The following is a 15,174-nucleotide window of genomic DNA, read 5'->3' on the forward strand; positions in this document are numbered from 1 at the left end:
TTTGATCTTCAATCGCTGATACTCTTTCTTCCAGTTGATCGAGTCGGTTACTGAAGCTTGTGCATTTGTCACGTATTTCTCGTGTCATGGTTTTCATCTCTGTCATTTCGTTTATGATCTTCTCTGCATTAATGAGTCTAGCTGTCAATTCTTCCACTCTTTTTTCAAGATTTTTAGTTTCTTTGCGCTGGGTACGTAATTCCTCCTTTAGCTCTGATAAGTTTGATGGACTGAAGCCTTCTTCTCTCCTCTCGTCCAAGTCATTCTCTGACCAGCTTTGATCCGTTGCTGGTGATGGGCTGCGCTCCTTTGCAGGGGGAGATGCGCTCTTATTTTTTGAATTTCCAGCTTTTCTGCCCTGCTTCTTCCCCATCTTTGTGGTTTTATCTGTCTCTGGTCTTTGATGGTGGTGACGAACTGATGGGGTTTTGGTATAGGTGTCCTTCCTGTTTGATAGTTTTCCTTCTGACAGTCAGAAGGACTCTCTGTTGGTCTGTTGGAGATTGCTTGAGGTCCACTCCAGACCCTGTTTGCCTGGGTATCAGCAGCAGAGGTTGCCGAAGATAGAATATTGCTGAACAGCGAGTGTACCTGTCTGATTCTTCCTTTGGAAGTGTCCTCTCAGGGGTGTACTCCACCCTGTGAGGTGTGGGGTGTCAGACTGCCCCTAGTGGGGGATTTCTCCCAGCTAGGCTACTCAGGGGTCAGGGACACACCTGAGCAGGCAGTCTGTCCGTTCTCAGATCTCAACCTCCGCGTTGGGAGATCCGCGGCTCTCCCCAAAGCTGTCAGACAGAGTCGTTCGCGTCTGCACCGGCTCCCGCTACTTCCCCTGTTGGTCTTCAGCTGTGCGCTGTCCCCAGAGGTGGAGACTACAGAGACAGGCAGGCTTCCTTGAGCTGCTGTGAGCTCCACCCAGTTCGAGCTTCCCAGCGGCTTTGTTTACCTACTTAAGCCTCAGCAATGGCGGGCGCCCCTCCCCCAGCCTCGCTGCTGCCTTGCGGATAGATCGCGGCAGACTGCTGTGTTAGCAGTGAGGGAGGCTTCGTGGGCGTGGGACCCTCCCGGCCAGGTGTGGGATATATTCTCCTGGAATGCCTGTATGCTTACAGCGCAGTATTGGGGTGGGAGTTACCCGATTTTCCAGGTGTTGTGTGTCTCAGTTCCCCTGGCTAGGAAAACGGATCCCCTTCCCCCTTGCGCTTCCAGGTGAGGCGATGCCTCGCCCTGCTTCAGCTCTCGCTGGTCAGGCTGCAGCAGCTGACCAGCACCGATTGTCCGGCACTCCCTAGTGAGATGACCCCAGTACCTCAGTTGAAAATGCAGAAATCACCGGTCTTCTGTGTCGCTCGCGCTGGGAGTTGGAGACTGGAGTTGTTCCTATTCGGCCATCTTGCTCCGCCCCCTCAATTATAACCTTTTAATTTCACTACTAGTATGCTTAAACAGTAAAAGCAAAGTAAAAGCTTTGGAAGTATATTCCAAGAAAATGAGAAAATTTTTTTAAAGATGTCTTAAGAAGTTGACTACTATCAAAGTTCTTACAAAATATGTGAACAGGATACTTTATATCCTCTCACACTATCGCCAGTGTCACTAATTGAACACACACACACACACATTCCATTCTTTTGAAATAGCAGGTAAATGCAGCTGCTGCTTCTCCCAGAGGTAGACTCTCCAAATGGGCAGTTCTCAAGACACTCAAAAAACTATTCACAGTGTTTTGGCCTCAGGTGAATTATCTCTGAAAACATAGTATTTTAGGGTATAGGATATTAGGCATTAATTATGGGCTATAGGACGGGCGCAATGACTCACGCCTGTAATCCCAGCACTTTGGGAGGCGGAGGCGGGTAGATCACTTGAGGTCAGGAGTTGAGGACCAGTCTGGCCAACATGGTGACAACCTCATCTCTTCTAAAAATCCAAAATTAGTCTGGCATGGTGGCGTGCACCAGCTACTCAGGAGGCTGAGGCAGGAGAATCGCTTGAACCTGGGAGGTGAAGATTGCAGTAAGCCAATATTGCACCACCGCACTTCAGCCTGGGTGACAGAGCGAGACTTCGTCTCAAAAAAATAAAATAAAATTATGGGATATATTTCAGAATGCAATATAGCAATCTAAAAAGTAGAATCCATAGGTAAGCAACAGAAAAAGTCATACACATGTACATTTGTGTGTATGTGTATATATATAAACACACGTATATATATGTACATATATGTGTATGTATATATACATATGTGTATGTGTGTGTGTGTGTATATATACACATATATGTCTCAAGAAAGCAGTTTTATAATTCTGTATCCCCACATAAAATTATGGTTACCCTGGGTCTTTTGCTGTCTGGTTTTGTCCACCAAGTAAATCTACATAAATCCTCCGAGTAGTTACTGTTTTAGAGAGATCATCAAGTTTTCTTTAAAAGGTGGCAGATAAGTTAATTTTATCTGTTATTTTTGGATATAAAATAACTGACATCTTAGTAAATAAGAAATGGGGCTGGGCGTGGTGGCTCATGCCTGTAATTCCAGCACTTTGGGAGGTTGAGGCGGGCAGATTACGAGGTCAAGAGATCGAGACCATCCTGGCCAACATGGTAAAACCCCACCTCTACTAAAAATACAAAAATTAGCTGGGCATTGTGGTGTGCTCCTGTAGTCCCAGCTACTCAGGAGGCTGAGGCAAAAGAATCGCTTGAACCCAGGAGGTGGAGGTTGCAGTGAGCCAAGATTGCGCCACTGCACCCCCAACCCTGTGCCACTGCACTCCAGCCTGCACGACAGGAGCGAGACTCCATCTCAAAAAAAAAAAAGAAATGGTAATAGGTATACTTAATTTTTTTTTTTAAGGAAGATTTTTTTTTAAGAGATGGGTTCTTACTCTGTTGCGCAAGGTGGAGTGCAGTGGTGTAATGATAGCTCACCGCAGTCTTGAACTTCTGGACTCAAGGGATCCTCCTGTTTCAGCGTCATCCTCCCAAATAGCTGGGACTACAGGAAAACAGCACTGCACTGGCAATTGTTATTTTATTTAATTGTTTTTTAGAGACAGGGTCTCACTTATTATGCCCAGACTGGTCTCAAACTCCTGGCCTCAAGCGAACCTCCATCCTTGGTCTCCCAAAGTGCTGGGATTACAGGCATGAACCACTGTGCCTGGCTTTAAAGGAAAGAAATGTCAATTCAGATATAAGCATACACAAGAAAGGCACAAAAGTCTTTTTTGAAGTCATCTTGTCTGTTTTAAGTATAAATCTGTCATCATTTCATATTCTCTGCTGAAACATCCAGAATAAGAATCAGAAGGAAGTGATATTCTCCTTTCCTACAATTGTTCAGTTTTAGAATTTTTAAAATAAACCCCAAACCCAACAAATACTAATGTTCCCTTAATTTCAGTATGCTTTGGGAAATGAACATTGTATATGTACAAACTCATTGCTATAAGAAGAATCATTTCTTTCTGACAAATATAAAACTCCTTTTATCCTGTTCATTTTGGAAGAGTATCTGTCAGTAAAGCAGTCCTTGGAAAAAAAATTAAAAACAGAAAAAGAAATAAAAGTAAACAAGACAACATATGCATGCTGCAACCACTCAGCTTTGTTTTATCTAAGTGTCCATTTTTATATTGCTTTCAGTTCATTTCTTTTTAATCATTGAAAACAGCTGTGTTTACTAAGCTTGAAAAGAAATAGGTCAAACTAAAAGCTTAAGTGAATCATGACTGCTCCTAAGAGCAATCAAACAGGTTAAAGAGCTATATGTCCATTGCACTCTCTTTAATGAATGATACTTGTCAGTTTGTCAAAAGAACTTTGATTATTTACACGATGACAGCAAACACTAGAAAGAATGTAGTTATTAAATAGACAGTGTATAATATGTTTTTAGATCTTTATGCAAATTGTTTTTCCTAATTCCTAAATTACATTTCTAAAAAGATACAGTAATTTTTATGGTTAAATCTTACTAAAATGTGGCTTAAGAATGGTTAGTGACTCTAGTGAATGTTATGTGCACAACATGCAGGTTTGTTACATAGGTATACACATGCCACAGTGGTTTGCTGGCACCCATCAACCCGTCACCTACATTAGGTATTTCTCCCAATGTTATCCCCCCCATCCACCAACCCCCCACAGACCCTGGTCTGTGATGTTCCCCTCCCTATGTCCATGTGTTCTTATTGTTCAACTCCCACCTATGAGTGACAACATGCAGTGTTTGGTTTTCTGTTCTTGTGATAGTTTGCTGAGAATAATGGTTTTTAGCTTCATCCATGTCCCTGCAAAGGACAAGAACTCATCCTTTTTTGTGAATGTTTTTATTTTTGTTCTAATGACTCCTATATTTTAGTGATAATCCTTTTATTCACAAAATCAAATTCCTTCAAAAGCTCTTCAAAATATCTAAAAAATGTTATACTTTTCTCTCGTTTTTTCTTGCTTTGGGGTACCTCCTTATTTTTTAGATTTATTGGAGCTTATTGCTAATGCTTATTTCTACTATCTAAATACTCTTTTTTTTCCCCTCTTTCCCCCAACCAATGTTTTGTAAAATGAACTTAATGTGATTGTTTATTTAATCTTTAGAAATACTTTGGTCAAAAGAATGTTTATTTCAGTGGTGCTGCTAAATAATGCATCAGAATCCAGCTTAAACCAAGAAGGAATTTATTTTCTTTATTAAAGTGTGATAAACTAATGAAAGGTTTTTTCGAGTGTTTTTTGGTTTGTTTTGTTTTGAGAGAGGGTCTCCTTCTGTCACCCAGGCTGGAGTGCAGTGGTGTGATCATAGCTCACTACAACCTTGAACTCCTGGGCTCAAGCGATCCTCCTGCCTCACCCTCCAGAATAGCTGGTGCTCACCACCACATGGCTAATTTTTTGTAGAGATGGGTTCTCGCTCTGTTGCCCAGGCTGGTCTTGAACTCCTAGGCTCAAGCGATCCTCCTGCCTTGGCCTCCCAAAATGCTGGGATTACAGGCAGAAGTCACCATGCCTCGAAATCTTAAAGTTTTTTAAGATTGTTTTAAACATCTCCTGGGCACCCTAATTTTTGTTGCTTTATATTAATAAAATACTGTGGTAGAAGGTGCATTTTCCTAAGTTATTTTTGTTTTCCAAAATAAATATTTTAACTAATGTTTAAAAAGTTAAAGTAGCTAAAATAGAGGCTTCAAAAGCCTTGTACATTTTCATCATGTAGACTCTGTGAAGCACCAATAGCCTTCATTTTAAAGGTTTACCTTTACAACTTAACTAGGAAAATGGATCCCTGCATAAATAATTCTAGTCAGTTCCTGTTTTTATAGGGCTGTAACCAATCCAAACTTTAAAAGTATATGTTCCTCAGGCTGGGCGTGGTGGCTCACGCCTGTAATCCCAGCACTTTGGGAGGCAGAGGTGGGTGGATCACCTGAGGTCGGGAGTTCGAGACCAGCCTAACCAACATGGAGAAACCCCATAACTACTAAAAATACAAAATTAGCCGGGCATGGTGGCACATGCCTGTAATTCCAGCTACTAGGGAGACTGAGGCAGGAGAATCGCAGGCGGAGGTTGCGGTGAGCCAAGATCGCGCCATTGCACTCCAGCCTGGGCAACAAGAGTGAAACTCCGTCTCAAAAAAAAAAAAAAAAAAAAAGTATATGTTCCTCATCATTGTCTTCAGTGCTTTTCCAAGTATTTTAAAATATCAGAGTACATATTTCATATTTCATTATCACTCAGCAGCATGAGAATAATAGCCTTCATATAGCATACATAGCTAAAACTCAAACATTCATTTCTGTCCTTAATTTCAACATTTAACTCCCATCTGTTCTTCTCCCTTTTTTCTTTCATTTCCCTGTTTCTGTTTTTCCTCATGCTCTGACATTAAAGTGGTTGCGCTGAAAAGACTGCCCTTTTTGAGGAACAGACCGAAGGATAAAGACAAAATGAAGGCCTGCTACCGTCGTTCCATGTGTAAGACTTTATGACAGTTCAGCTTCTTTCAACTGACTACACTGGCTTGCATTACTAATTTTTCACTAACCTTTCTCTGGACTGTGCCAATTTCCTTATTTTGCAGAGGTCAGTCTTCCTCTAATATAAGGAGCTGGAAGAATTTTTTTTTTCAAGTGGCACTGAATTTGCATTATGTATATGTCCACTTATACATATACATGCATATTTCTAGTCATACATGTAACTTACTCATAAATTTCCAGTGCTTTCTAAAAATTGGCAGAAAAAAACCCTTTATATGCCATAGAGATTTTTTTCCCAAAGAAGTTTACTTAAGGAGAATATAACAAAACTTTTAGTATTAGAAATTAATTTCCTTTAATGAACCAGATTAATTAAATAAATAAAATGGCCAAAAACCCTTGAAAATGCTTGTCATTCTTTAAATAATAATTCTGGATTTTCTTTTTTATGTGGCATGGGTAATTACATAATCACATTAAGTGTCTGTCACTTTGGATATCATCTCTTTCAGGTTTTTATTGAATGGTATACTTATTGAGTCATAAAATGAGTAATTTCTTCAGTAACCTGCTCTGACCAAGGACTTTCATTTTCAATAGATGCTATATAAGAACTGCTCTTCATCTTACCTTTATCTATTCCATTTTTGTCACCACAAAACCACATTGTGAAGGCTGCTAATTAAAGTTTTAGCACATCGCTGCGCAATAGCATGGCAGTCGTACTTAGTAAAATTCCTTTCTCTGTCTTTTAAAGGGGGTGGAGGTGGGATAAAAGTATTTATTGAAATTTGTCAGCCTTTGGCCTACTCATTCATTCAGCTGAATGCATGTCATAATTTAAATGAACATTTGGTTATATTTTTTATGTCCATTTGCATTAATTCATAGACAAAAACCACAGTATTTATACTGCAAAATAGAAATACAAACAAATACATTAACCATGCTGATTCATTTGCTTTCATTTGCATCCCAGCCATGAATGACCTGGTGCAGACCATGGTCCTAGCAGGACAGTGGACAGGTAGTACTGAGAATTTGGAGGTTCCTGATGATATTTCAATGGGTAAAAGGAGAAAAGAATTGGGACCTATGGCCTTCTCTACTACAGCCATCAACTTTTCAACTGTCAACTCTTCTGCAGGCTTCAGATCCAAGCAGTTGGTTAATAATAAAGGTATAGGCCATCTGCTATTTGCACTGTGGTATCACTGTTGGCAACAAGAATTTTAATTTGACTTTTCCCTGTGTACTTTTTAAAAAGCAACAACCTGAAATAATTATCAAAACATGATTTGTATTGGATTTAGAGGAACTTTCAAATCATTTAAAAAATTTAAAACATTATACAAATAACTAAAATCTTTTCCAGGCCTCCTTTCATAATAAACAGCTAATGAATTCACAAGAAAAGGAGAAGTAAACCAGGTAAAGAGTGATAAAAGAAGGCAATGCTAGTTTTCTAAAAACTAAAAGCACTACAACTTCCAACAGAACTACCTAGAACCACCCAGGCTCTTGTTTTGCTTTGCAGGGTCAGAGGGGAGATCGTTTCATTGCTTTTGGTGTTTTCCCTAAGCAAGTCAACTCTCATTAGAGTTGCCATTTTTCTTATTCCTAGTTCCAGTTTCTGGTTGAGTCTGTGAAATACGTTAAGTCAAGCTGTATTATACATGATTGAAAAACAATTTCCATATTCTGTGTAAATAAAATTTTATAATGGTTTTTTATTGCAAAAATATCTTTATATCCATTTTGCTATTTTATGTAGATACTACGTCCTTTGAAGACATAAGTCCACAAGGTGTTAGTGATGATTCCAGTACGGGATCAAGAGTTCATGGTAAGATAATGAACTTTATTTAGAGAGTACACATTAAATACAGAATGGGAATGCTAGGACTCTTGCACTTAATAGGTGAATGTGGCATTGCCAGCAAGCATGTTTTCTCTATCCTGCATCTCTTAGTTACCTCTATCATTTCTTCAAACCTAATACTCCCTTCTGCCTCTTTTAAGATAATTGCTTCATCTAAATATTCTCTATTTTAGCCAAGGTCATTTATAAAGTATGCCTGCACAGTCTTCAAAGGTAATTTTGTTACCATTTTTGTATAAGGTTAAAGTTATAAGAGTTGTATTTTGCCGTTGGTTTAAAATGCCAATTTAAAATACTAGTTTAAAATATTAAAAAATATTTGTTTTAAAGGATAAACTTTAAGAAACCAATTTTTGGGCCAGGGACAGTGGCTCATGCCTGTAATCCCAGCACTTTGGGAGGCGGAGGCATGCAGATCACCTGAGGTCAGGAGTTCGAGACCAGCCTGGCCCAACATGGAGAAACCCCATCTGTACTACAAATACAAAAATTAGTTGGGTGTGGTGGCAGGCACCTGTAATCCCAGCTACTTGGGAGGCTGAGGCAGGAGAATCGCTTGAACCCAGGAGGCAGAGGTTGCAGTGAGCCAAGATTGTGCCATTACACTCCAGCCTGGGTGACAGAGCAAGACTCTGACTCAAAAAGAAGCCAATTTTTGGGCAATGTTGAGTATTTCAGATTTTTCCATTTCTGTCTGGAAAATCCCAGCCTCCCAAGTAGCTGGGATTACAAACTATTAGCAATAAGTGGATAACATGTTAAAGGAATTTTAACGTAAGCAGGGTTTTAAGAGTTAGCATAGGGCAGTGTTAACTATACAGTTCTTTCCCTTGTTACAGATAGGAATACAGGACATTAACTGTATAGATGCTTGTATTCCCTCTCTCTTGATACTCTGCAATGTGCAGAGTTCCTTGTCTGATCTGTTGTAAGTGACCCAACAGTAGCATTTGGGGGGATCTGGGGGGATATGTCATTCTATTCAACTAAAACACTCCTGGCATATCCATTTAGAATCATTTCAAATCTGAGTATGCACTTTATCCTCCTCTTTGAGTCTCAACTATTGTTTCAGAAGTGTCCTGTTCTAACATGTCTCAATGAACTATCTGGAAATTTGCTTTCTAATCTGTGGGCATGCTCATCTTGTGAAAGTATGCATGATGCTCCTCCAAAGCATTCTGTAATCAGAATGTAAAGCTCATCAGCATCATCAGCTAGAAGTTTTAATCACCTGTTCTCCTGGTTTTTTCATTTAGCTTCAAGACCAGCCAGCCTTGATAGTGGCAGAACATCCACTAGCAATAGCAATAATAATGCTTCACTACATGAAGTCAAAGGTATGCTGTAGGTAAATTTATTAATGCACTCCATCCATTTCCAGTATTTAAAGGTGGGAGATGGGATGAAGTTTCTGGGGTAAAGCATGAAATCCAAATCATCTATGTTTGGAACATAGTTGTTTGGAACATTTTATACTTTTCACATTGTAATACAAATGTATTTCAATGTATACAAATGTAAAAACAGGAGCAGTTATTTAGTTTCAGTTTTTCATCTTCACAGACAAAAGTCTTATGGTAATATTATACTTCAAAATTATCTGTAGGTCCTTATTTTACTGACTTTTTTTCTTTGACGTGAAAATGATTGTCCTTCATTTTCTTATGATGCATGGACATTGAACTCACATTACTCATATTTTAGAAATATGTTTGACTTAATTTATCCACAAAATAAGGGGACGGATTTTGTGTTTAATTTGAGAAACAACTATTTGTGTGTGTGTGTGTGTGTGTGTGTGTGTGTGTGTGTGTGTGTATAAAACAAGAACTACATGAATGCATTTGGCTCATGTAAGGAATTATTTCAAGATTTGTTTTCTTAATGTTTAAATATGCATTCCAAGGTGAGGTATTTAAGTAATTGTCTGGAAACCTTGACTGATAACTTTTTCCTCCAAGATATTCTGTCTACTCAGATTCTGGAAGTTGTTTGTTTTGAGATGGAGTCTTACTGTGTCGCCTAGGCTGGAGTGCAGTGCTGTGATCTCAGCTCACTGTAACCTCCACCTCCCAGGTTCAAGTCATTCTCCTGTCGCAGCCTCCCAAGTAGCTGGAACTACAGGTGCCAACCACCACCACACCCAGCTAATTTTTTGTACTTTTAGTGGAGACAGGGTTTCACCATGCTGACAAGGCTGGTCTTGAACTCCTGACCTCAGGTGATCCACCTGCCTCAGCCTCCCAAAGCTGCTGGGATTACAGGTGTGAGCCACCACGCCTGGCCTGGAAGGTTTTCTTTTTTCTTTTTTTTTTTTTTTTTTTTTTTGAGATGGGTTCTCGCTGTGTCACCCAGGCTTAGAGTGCAGTGGTACTATCTCAAATCACTGCAACTTCCACCTCCCAGACTCAAGCGATCCTACCACCTCAGCCTCCCGAGTCACTGGGACTACAGAGACCCATGCCACCATGCCCAGCTAGTTTTTTTGTATTTTTGTTAGAGACAGGGTTTCTAACATGTTGCCCAGGCTTGTCTCGAACTCCTGAGCTCAAGTGAGTCACCTCATCCAGCCTCTGAATTATTTAACCAACATATCATAGTTATTCTCTGTACTCCAGAATTGTCAGGTTACAAAGAATGCATTTGTTTTGTTCCTTTTTGTATTATAAAATTATTTTGTCTCAGTTGTAATTTTATTTTATCAATTAATGCTATGACATTAGTACAGTGATCTGAAATACCTAATTTTGAGGTGGGATTTTTAAAAAATTTTTATCATGTTTTTCAGATTTCTTTGTTCCTTCCCCACTCCCACTACTTCATTTGACTAGCCTTAAAAGAAATAAATTATTTAATTAAAAATGTTTTTACATCCAGTAGAAAAATGTAGTCTGAAAATATGATTTTTTTTCTGATTTGAAAATTTAAGAAACTCTTACTTTTGTAAAATGTTACATAAGTTGAGCCAAATTCTTTCGTGGCCCACTTTACTCTCTGTGACTGGGAAACCATGGAAAGTTGCATTTTCTGTTTTGATGTACAGTTTGTTAGTGATCAAAACAAATCAGTACTCTTAAGGAACACCAAGATTTGAGGGAGTTGTATTCTAGAACTAGCTAATTTGCATTTTCTATAGTTGCTAATGTCAACTGAGTCTTTTAAGGTTATATAGGCACCATATCAACAGTGGACAGCAAGATGATCAAGACTTTTAAAAAAGAATAAAGCACTACATATTTGATTTTATACTTTTACTGAAATGTTGTAAGTAATTGCTTCATGTCTTTATTTAACTTTTCTTATATGTATGCTATTTAAATTTTTTTAAATGTTTAAAGTTACTCATGTAGGATGAACAGAGAAGCCTTCAAGTAGTAATGAGGACTTCTTAGATAAGCAAAGAATTAAAATAGAATTTTCTGCATTTAGAACAGTTTTTGGTCTTAACATACTGAAATAATATAAAATTCACCTAATGAGCCAGGTATGGTGGCTCACGCCTGTATTCCCAGCACTTTGGGAGGCCGAGGTGGGAAGATCACTTGAGGTCAGGAGTTAGAGACCAACCTGGCCAACATGATGCAACCCCGTCTCTACTAAAATACAAAAATTAGCCTGGCATGGTGGCGCATGCCTGTAATCCCAGCCACTTGGGAGGCAAAGGCAAGAAAATCACTTGAACCCAGGAGGCCGAGGTTGTAGTGAGCTGTGATCGTGCCACTGCATTCCAGCATGGGCAACAGAGCGAGATCCCATCTCAAAAAAAAAAAAAAATGTGTGTGTGTGTGTGCGCGCACGTGTGTGTGTGTGTGTGTGTGTATATATATATATATATATATTTCATCTAATCATGTTCTTATCCTAAATTGTGAGGCATTTTATTTTATTTACTTTATTTATTTATTTTTGAGACAGTCTCAGGCCAGAGTGCACTGGTGCGATCTCTGTTCACTGCAACCTCCGCCTTCCAGGATCAAGCGATTCTCCTGCCTCAGCCTCCTGGGTAGCTGGGACTACAGGCGTGTACCACCACGCCTGGCTAACTTTTTGTGTTTTTAGTAGAGGCGGGGTTTCACCATATTGGCCAGGCTGGTCTCTAACTCCTGACCTCGTGATTCGCCTGCTTCAGCCTCCCAAAGTGCTGGGATTACAGGCATGAGCTACTGCGCCTGGCCTGTGAGGCATTTTATAACTATTTGAACCTAACTTTTAAAAAAAATGTATTATTCATTTATTTATTTATTCATTCATTTACTCATCAAATGTATTGAATGCTTTGTATGAGGCTCTGTTTAGGCTCTGAGTGTGGTAGTAAAAGCAAATCTTTGCCCTTGTGGAGTTTACAATAGTTGTCAGTTTGACAAAGTAAGGAAGCAGGCTATGGCAGACAATTGTTACACTGATAAAAGATGGACATTGTTTACTAAGCATTTCTAAATAAAGCTTGAAAGTAAATTTGGCTGTTCATATAATTAGGACACAGTCAACAAATGTTATTACTCATAAAGTATTAATCCCATTTCTATTATTGAAATCTCAACACCCCATTTACTCCAAAAGCAGGTGCAGTTAATAACCAAAGCAGGCCACAAAGCCACAGCAGTGGAGAATTTAGCCTGCTTCATGACCATGAGGCTTGGTCCAGCAGTGGTAGCAGTCCAATCCAGTACTTGAAAAGACAGACCAGATCAAGTCCAGTGCTCCAACACAAAATATCTGAAACACTGGAGAGTCGACATCACAAAATCAAAACTGGTTCCCCTGGAAGTGAAGTTGTTACTCTACAACAGTTTTTGGAAGAAAGCAATAAGCTTACCTCAATACAGGTTAGTTTTATCTATGATGACCTTAATTTAGATGAACACCACAAGTTAAATTTCTATAATTGAACGTCAGAGCTTTTTTTTTTTTTAAGTTAAGGAGTATTCAGAGATACCCACAATTTTATATTGCACAGTCTGCTAAATCAGGAAAGTAAAAACATGGTACTATATTCACTAATCTGCTTTGATTTTTTTTTAAACAGATAAAGTCCTCAAGTCAAGAAAATCTTTTAGATGAAGTAATGAAAAGTCTGTCTGTTTCTTCTGACTTTTTGGGAAAAGACAAACCAGTTAGCTGTGGTCTGGCCAGGTCAGTAAGTGGAAAAACCCCAGGGGACTTCTATGATAGATGGACAACTAAGCCTGAGTTTTTGAGACCTGGTCCTCGAAAAACTGAAGATACCTACTTCATTAGTTCTGCAGGAAAACCTACACCAGGCACTCAAGGAAAGATAAAATTAGTAAAAGAATCTTCTCTGTCACGACAATCAAAAGATAGTAACCCTTATGCCACTTTACCTCGTGCAAGCAGCGTGAGCTCAACTGCTGAAGGAACTACAAGAAGGACAAGCATCCATGATTTTTTGACCAAGGACAGTAGACTGCCTATATCAGTTGATTCATCACCAGCTGCTGCTGACAGCAACACCACTGCAGCATCTAGTGAGTACCATTTACACCAGTGGTCCTCTCATATACTTGACAGCCCAACACATACTATAGGCTCTTGTGCCCAAAATGATTTAGCTATAGACATGCCTGAGTCTCTATATGTGCAGGCTAGAAATTCAAGAACAGACAGCTCGCATTTTCTAAACCAAACTTTTGCCACTATTAAGATGCCTAGTGATGCATTAGGAATGTTGGCAAAAGATAGCATAGGGCCATTTACTGTGGCCCATTCATCTCAGCCATTCTTATCCCTGAATACAGAATTAGTTAGTAACATAAGTGGGTTACCTCCTAGGCCAGTCACCAGAATAACTGACCAGGCTTCTGCCTCTTTGGATAAACCTGCACAGAAAGAACATGAACAGTTTTCTGATCATCAGAACCCTAGTAACAGTAACCTACAGTTTTCTGTAAATAGCAACAATCTTGTCACTCCTGCATGCCTCTGTCCTGATGACACAGAAGCTGCATTGTTGGTTTCTGAGGATAATCAAACTGTTTGGTATGAATATGGTTGTATATGATCAAAACTGCACAATATAATATATTGATGTTATTTGATATGCACTGCTTCTCTAATATTATTTGAAAAGTTGCTGTTAACAAATTTGGCAAGTTTATATTTTTTATTTAAAATTGTTGCACAGTGTTCAGCTGTACATGATGGCATGTGTATTAATGTGAATGTGTAACCACACCAAAGTCTGCATGAAATATTAATTGCTTTGTCTGTTTGCTGCATGCCTTTAAAAACCTTAACCATACATGCTCCTCCTTCACATTTTTTGTTGCCTGATACGATTGTTACTTTGATATCCAGAAAGCATGTTAAAACAGTTGCATGGTGTCTTACCAAGAAGACATTTCCAAGTCATATTTGCTTTGTTGCTTCTGGAAAAAAAAAGTTCATTTTCTCCCTCCCTTCCTCCTCTTCCCACCCATCACTTGCTCTCCTCTCACTCCCTTTTTTCTTCCAGAATGTGTACTTTATATTGTACATGTACAATATTGGGAGGGAAAATGTAAAAAGATGTTTTCTTTTGTCATTTAATTAGGCCATCTGTCCTGTTTTAAAGAAAGAGTTAATAATTCAATACTTTATTTAACAAATAGTAACTAATACCCATATTTATAAAACACTTTTCAGATTTAAAAGATTGTTAATACTTATAAACTTAGTGTTATTCTTAGAAAACCCCATCAAATTTAAATGTGATTTACACAGTGACTAGGAACATTTGTATTTATCGTTTCTTCTCTGCACTTTTCATCATCTGATAAATACAAGAGCTCAAGTAACTGTCTTTTTTTCAAGATGGCTTCTATACTTGAAATCAGTTAATACAATCGTTTTTCTAGTTCTTTTTTTCATATAGAGTCAAAGAGAAATAAACCAAATCATACTCATTGTGTTGGAAATCTGTATTTTTACTTCTAATCAAAAAGGGTAGCAAGTTTACAAAGCGGTAAAAATTGTTACTGCTATAATTAATCTATTATTAAATAGATTATTATTTAATACTTTATTAAATAATATTATTAAATTACACATGTATGTCCTTAAAACAATTTTTAAAAATGAATAATCACACTAAAATGTAAAATTAGAACTTGTAACCACTTAAACAAGTATGTTTCTAGTAGAACAAATTTTAGAACTAAGAATGAATACAAACTCTTTAGCTTAAAAAAAAAAGAGAAAATATTTGTTAACTTTGACTCCAGTGCAAAGAAGTTTTATTTTTGTGTTCACAGCACTTTTAAAGCAAATTAGCTAAATTTGAATCTCTAACTCCCAGAGTGGCTA

General features: G+C 38.4%; 1 protein-coding gene across 1 annotated transcript in view; it reads left to right on the top strand.

Moving 5' to 3' along the window:
- LOC104660219 (girdin-like) overlaps positions 1–14,156 on the top strand; it is a 131,602-nt gene extending 117,446 nt beyond the window's left edge. Inside the window, 6 exon segments of the mRNA XM_030921233.1 lie at positions 5,899–5,982; positions 6,967–7,167; positions 7,762–7,833; positions 9,129–9,209; positions 12,433–12,698; positions 12,899–14,156. Coding sequence (XP_030777093.1) covers positions 5,899–5,982; positions 6,967–7,167; positions 7,762–7,833; positions 9,129–9,209; positions 12,433–12,698; positions 12,899–13,891 — 1,697 coding nt within the window. The 3' untranslated portion in view covers positions 13,892–14,156.
- The last annotated feature ends 1,018 nt before the right edge of the window (positions 14,157–15,174 follow it).

Source organism: Rhinopithecus roxellana, chromosome 17, assembly GCF_007565055.1.
Source record: "Rhinopithecus roxellana isolate Shanxi Qingling chromosome 17, ASM756505v1, whole genome shotgun sequence".
Taxonomy (NCBI): Eukaryota; Metazoa; Chordata; class Mammalia; order Primates; family Cercopithecidae; genus Rhinopithecus; species Rhinopithecus roxellana.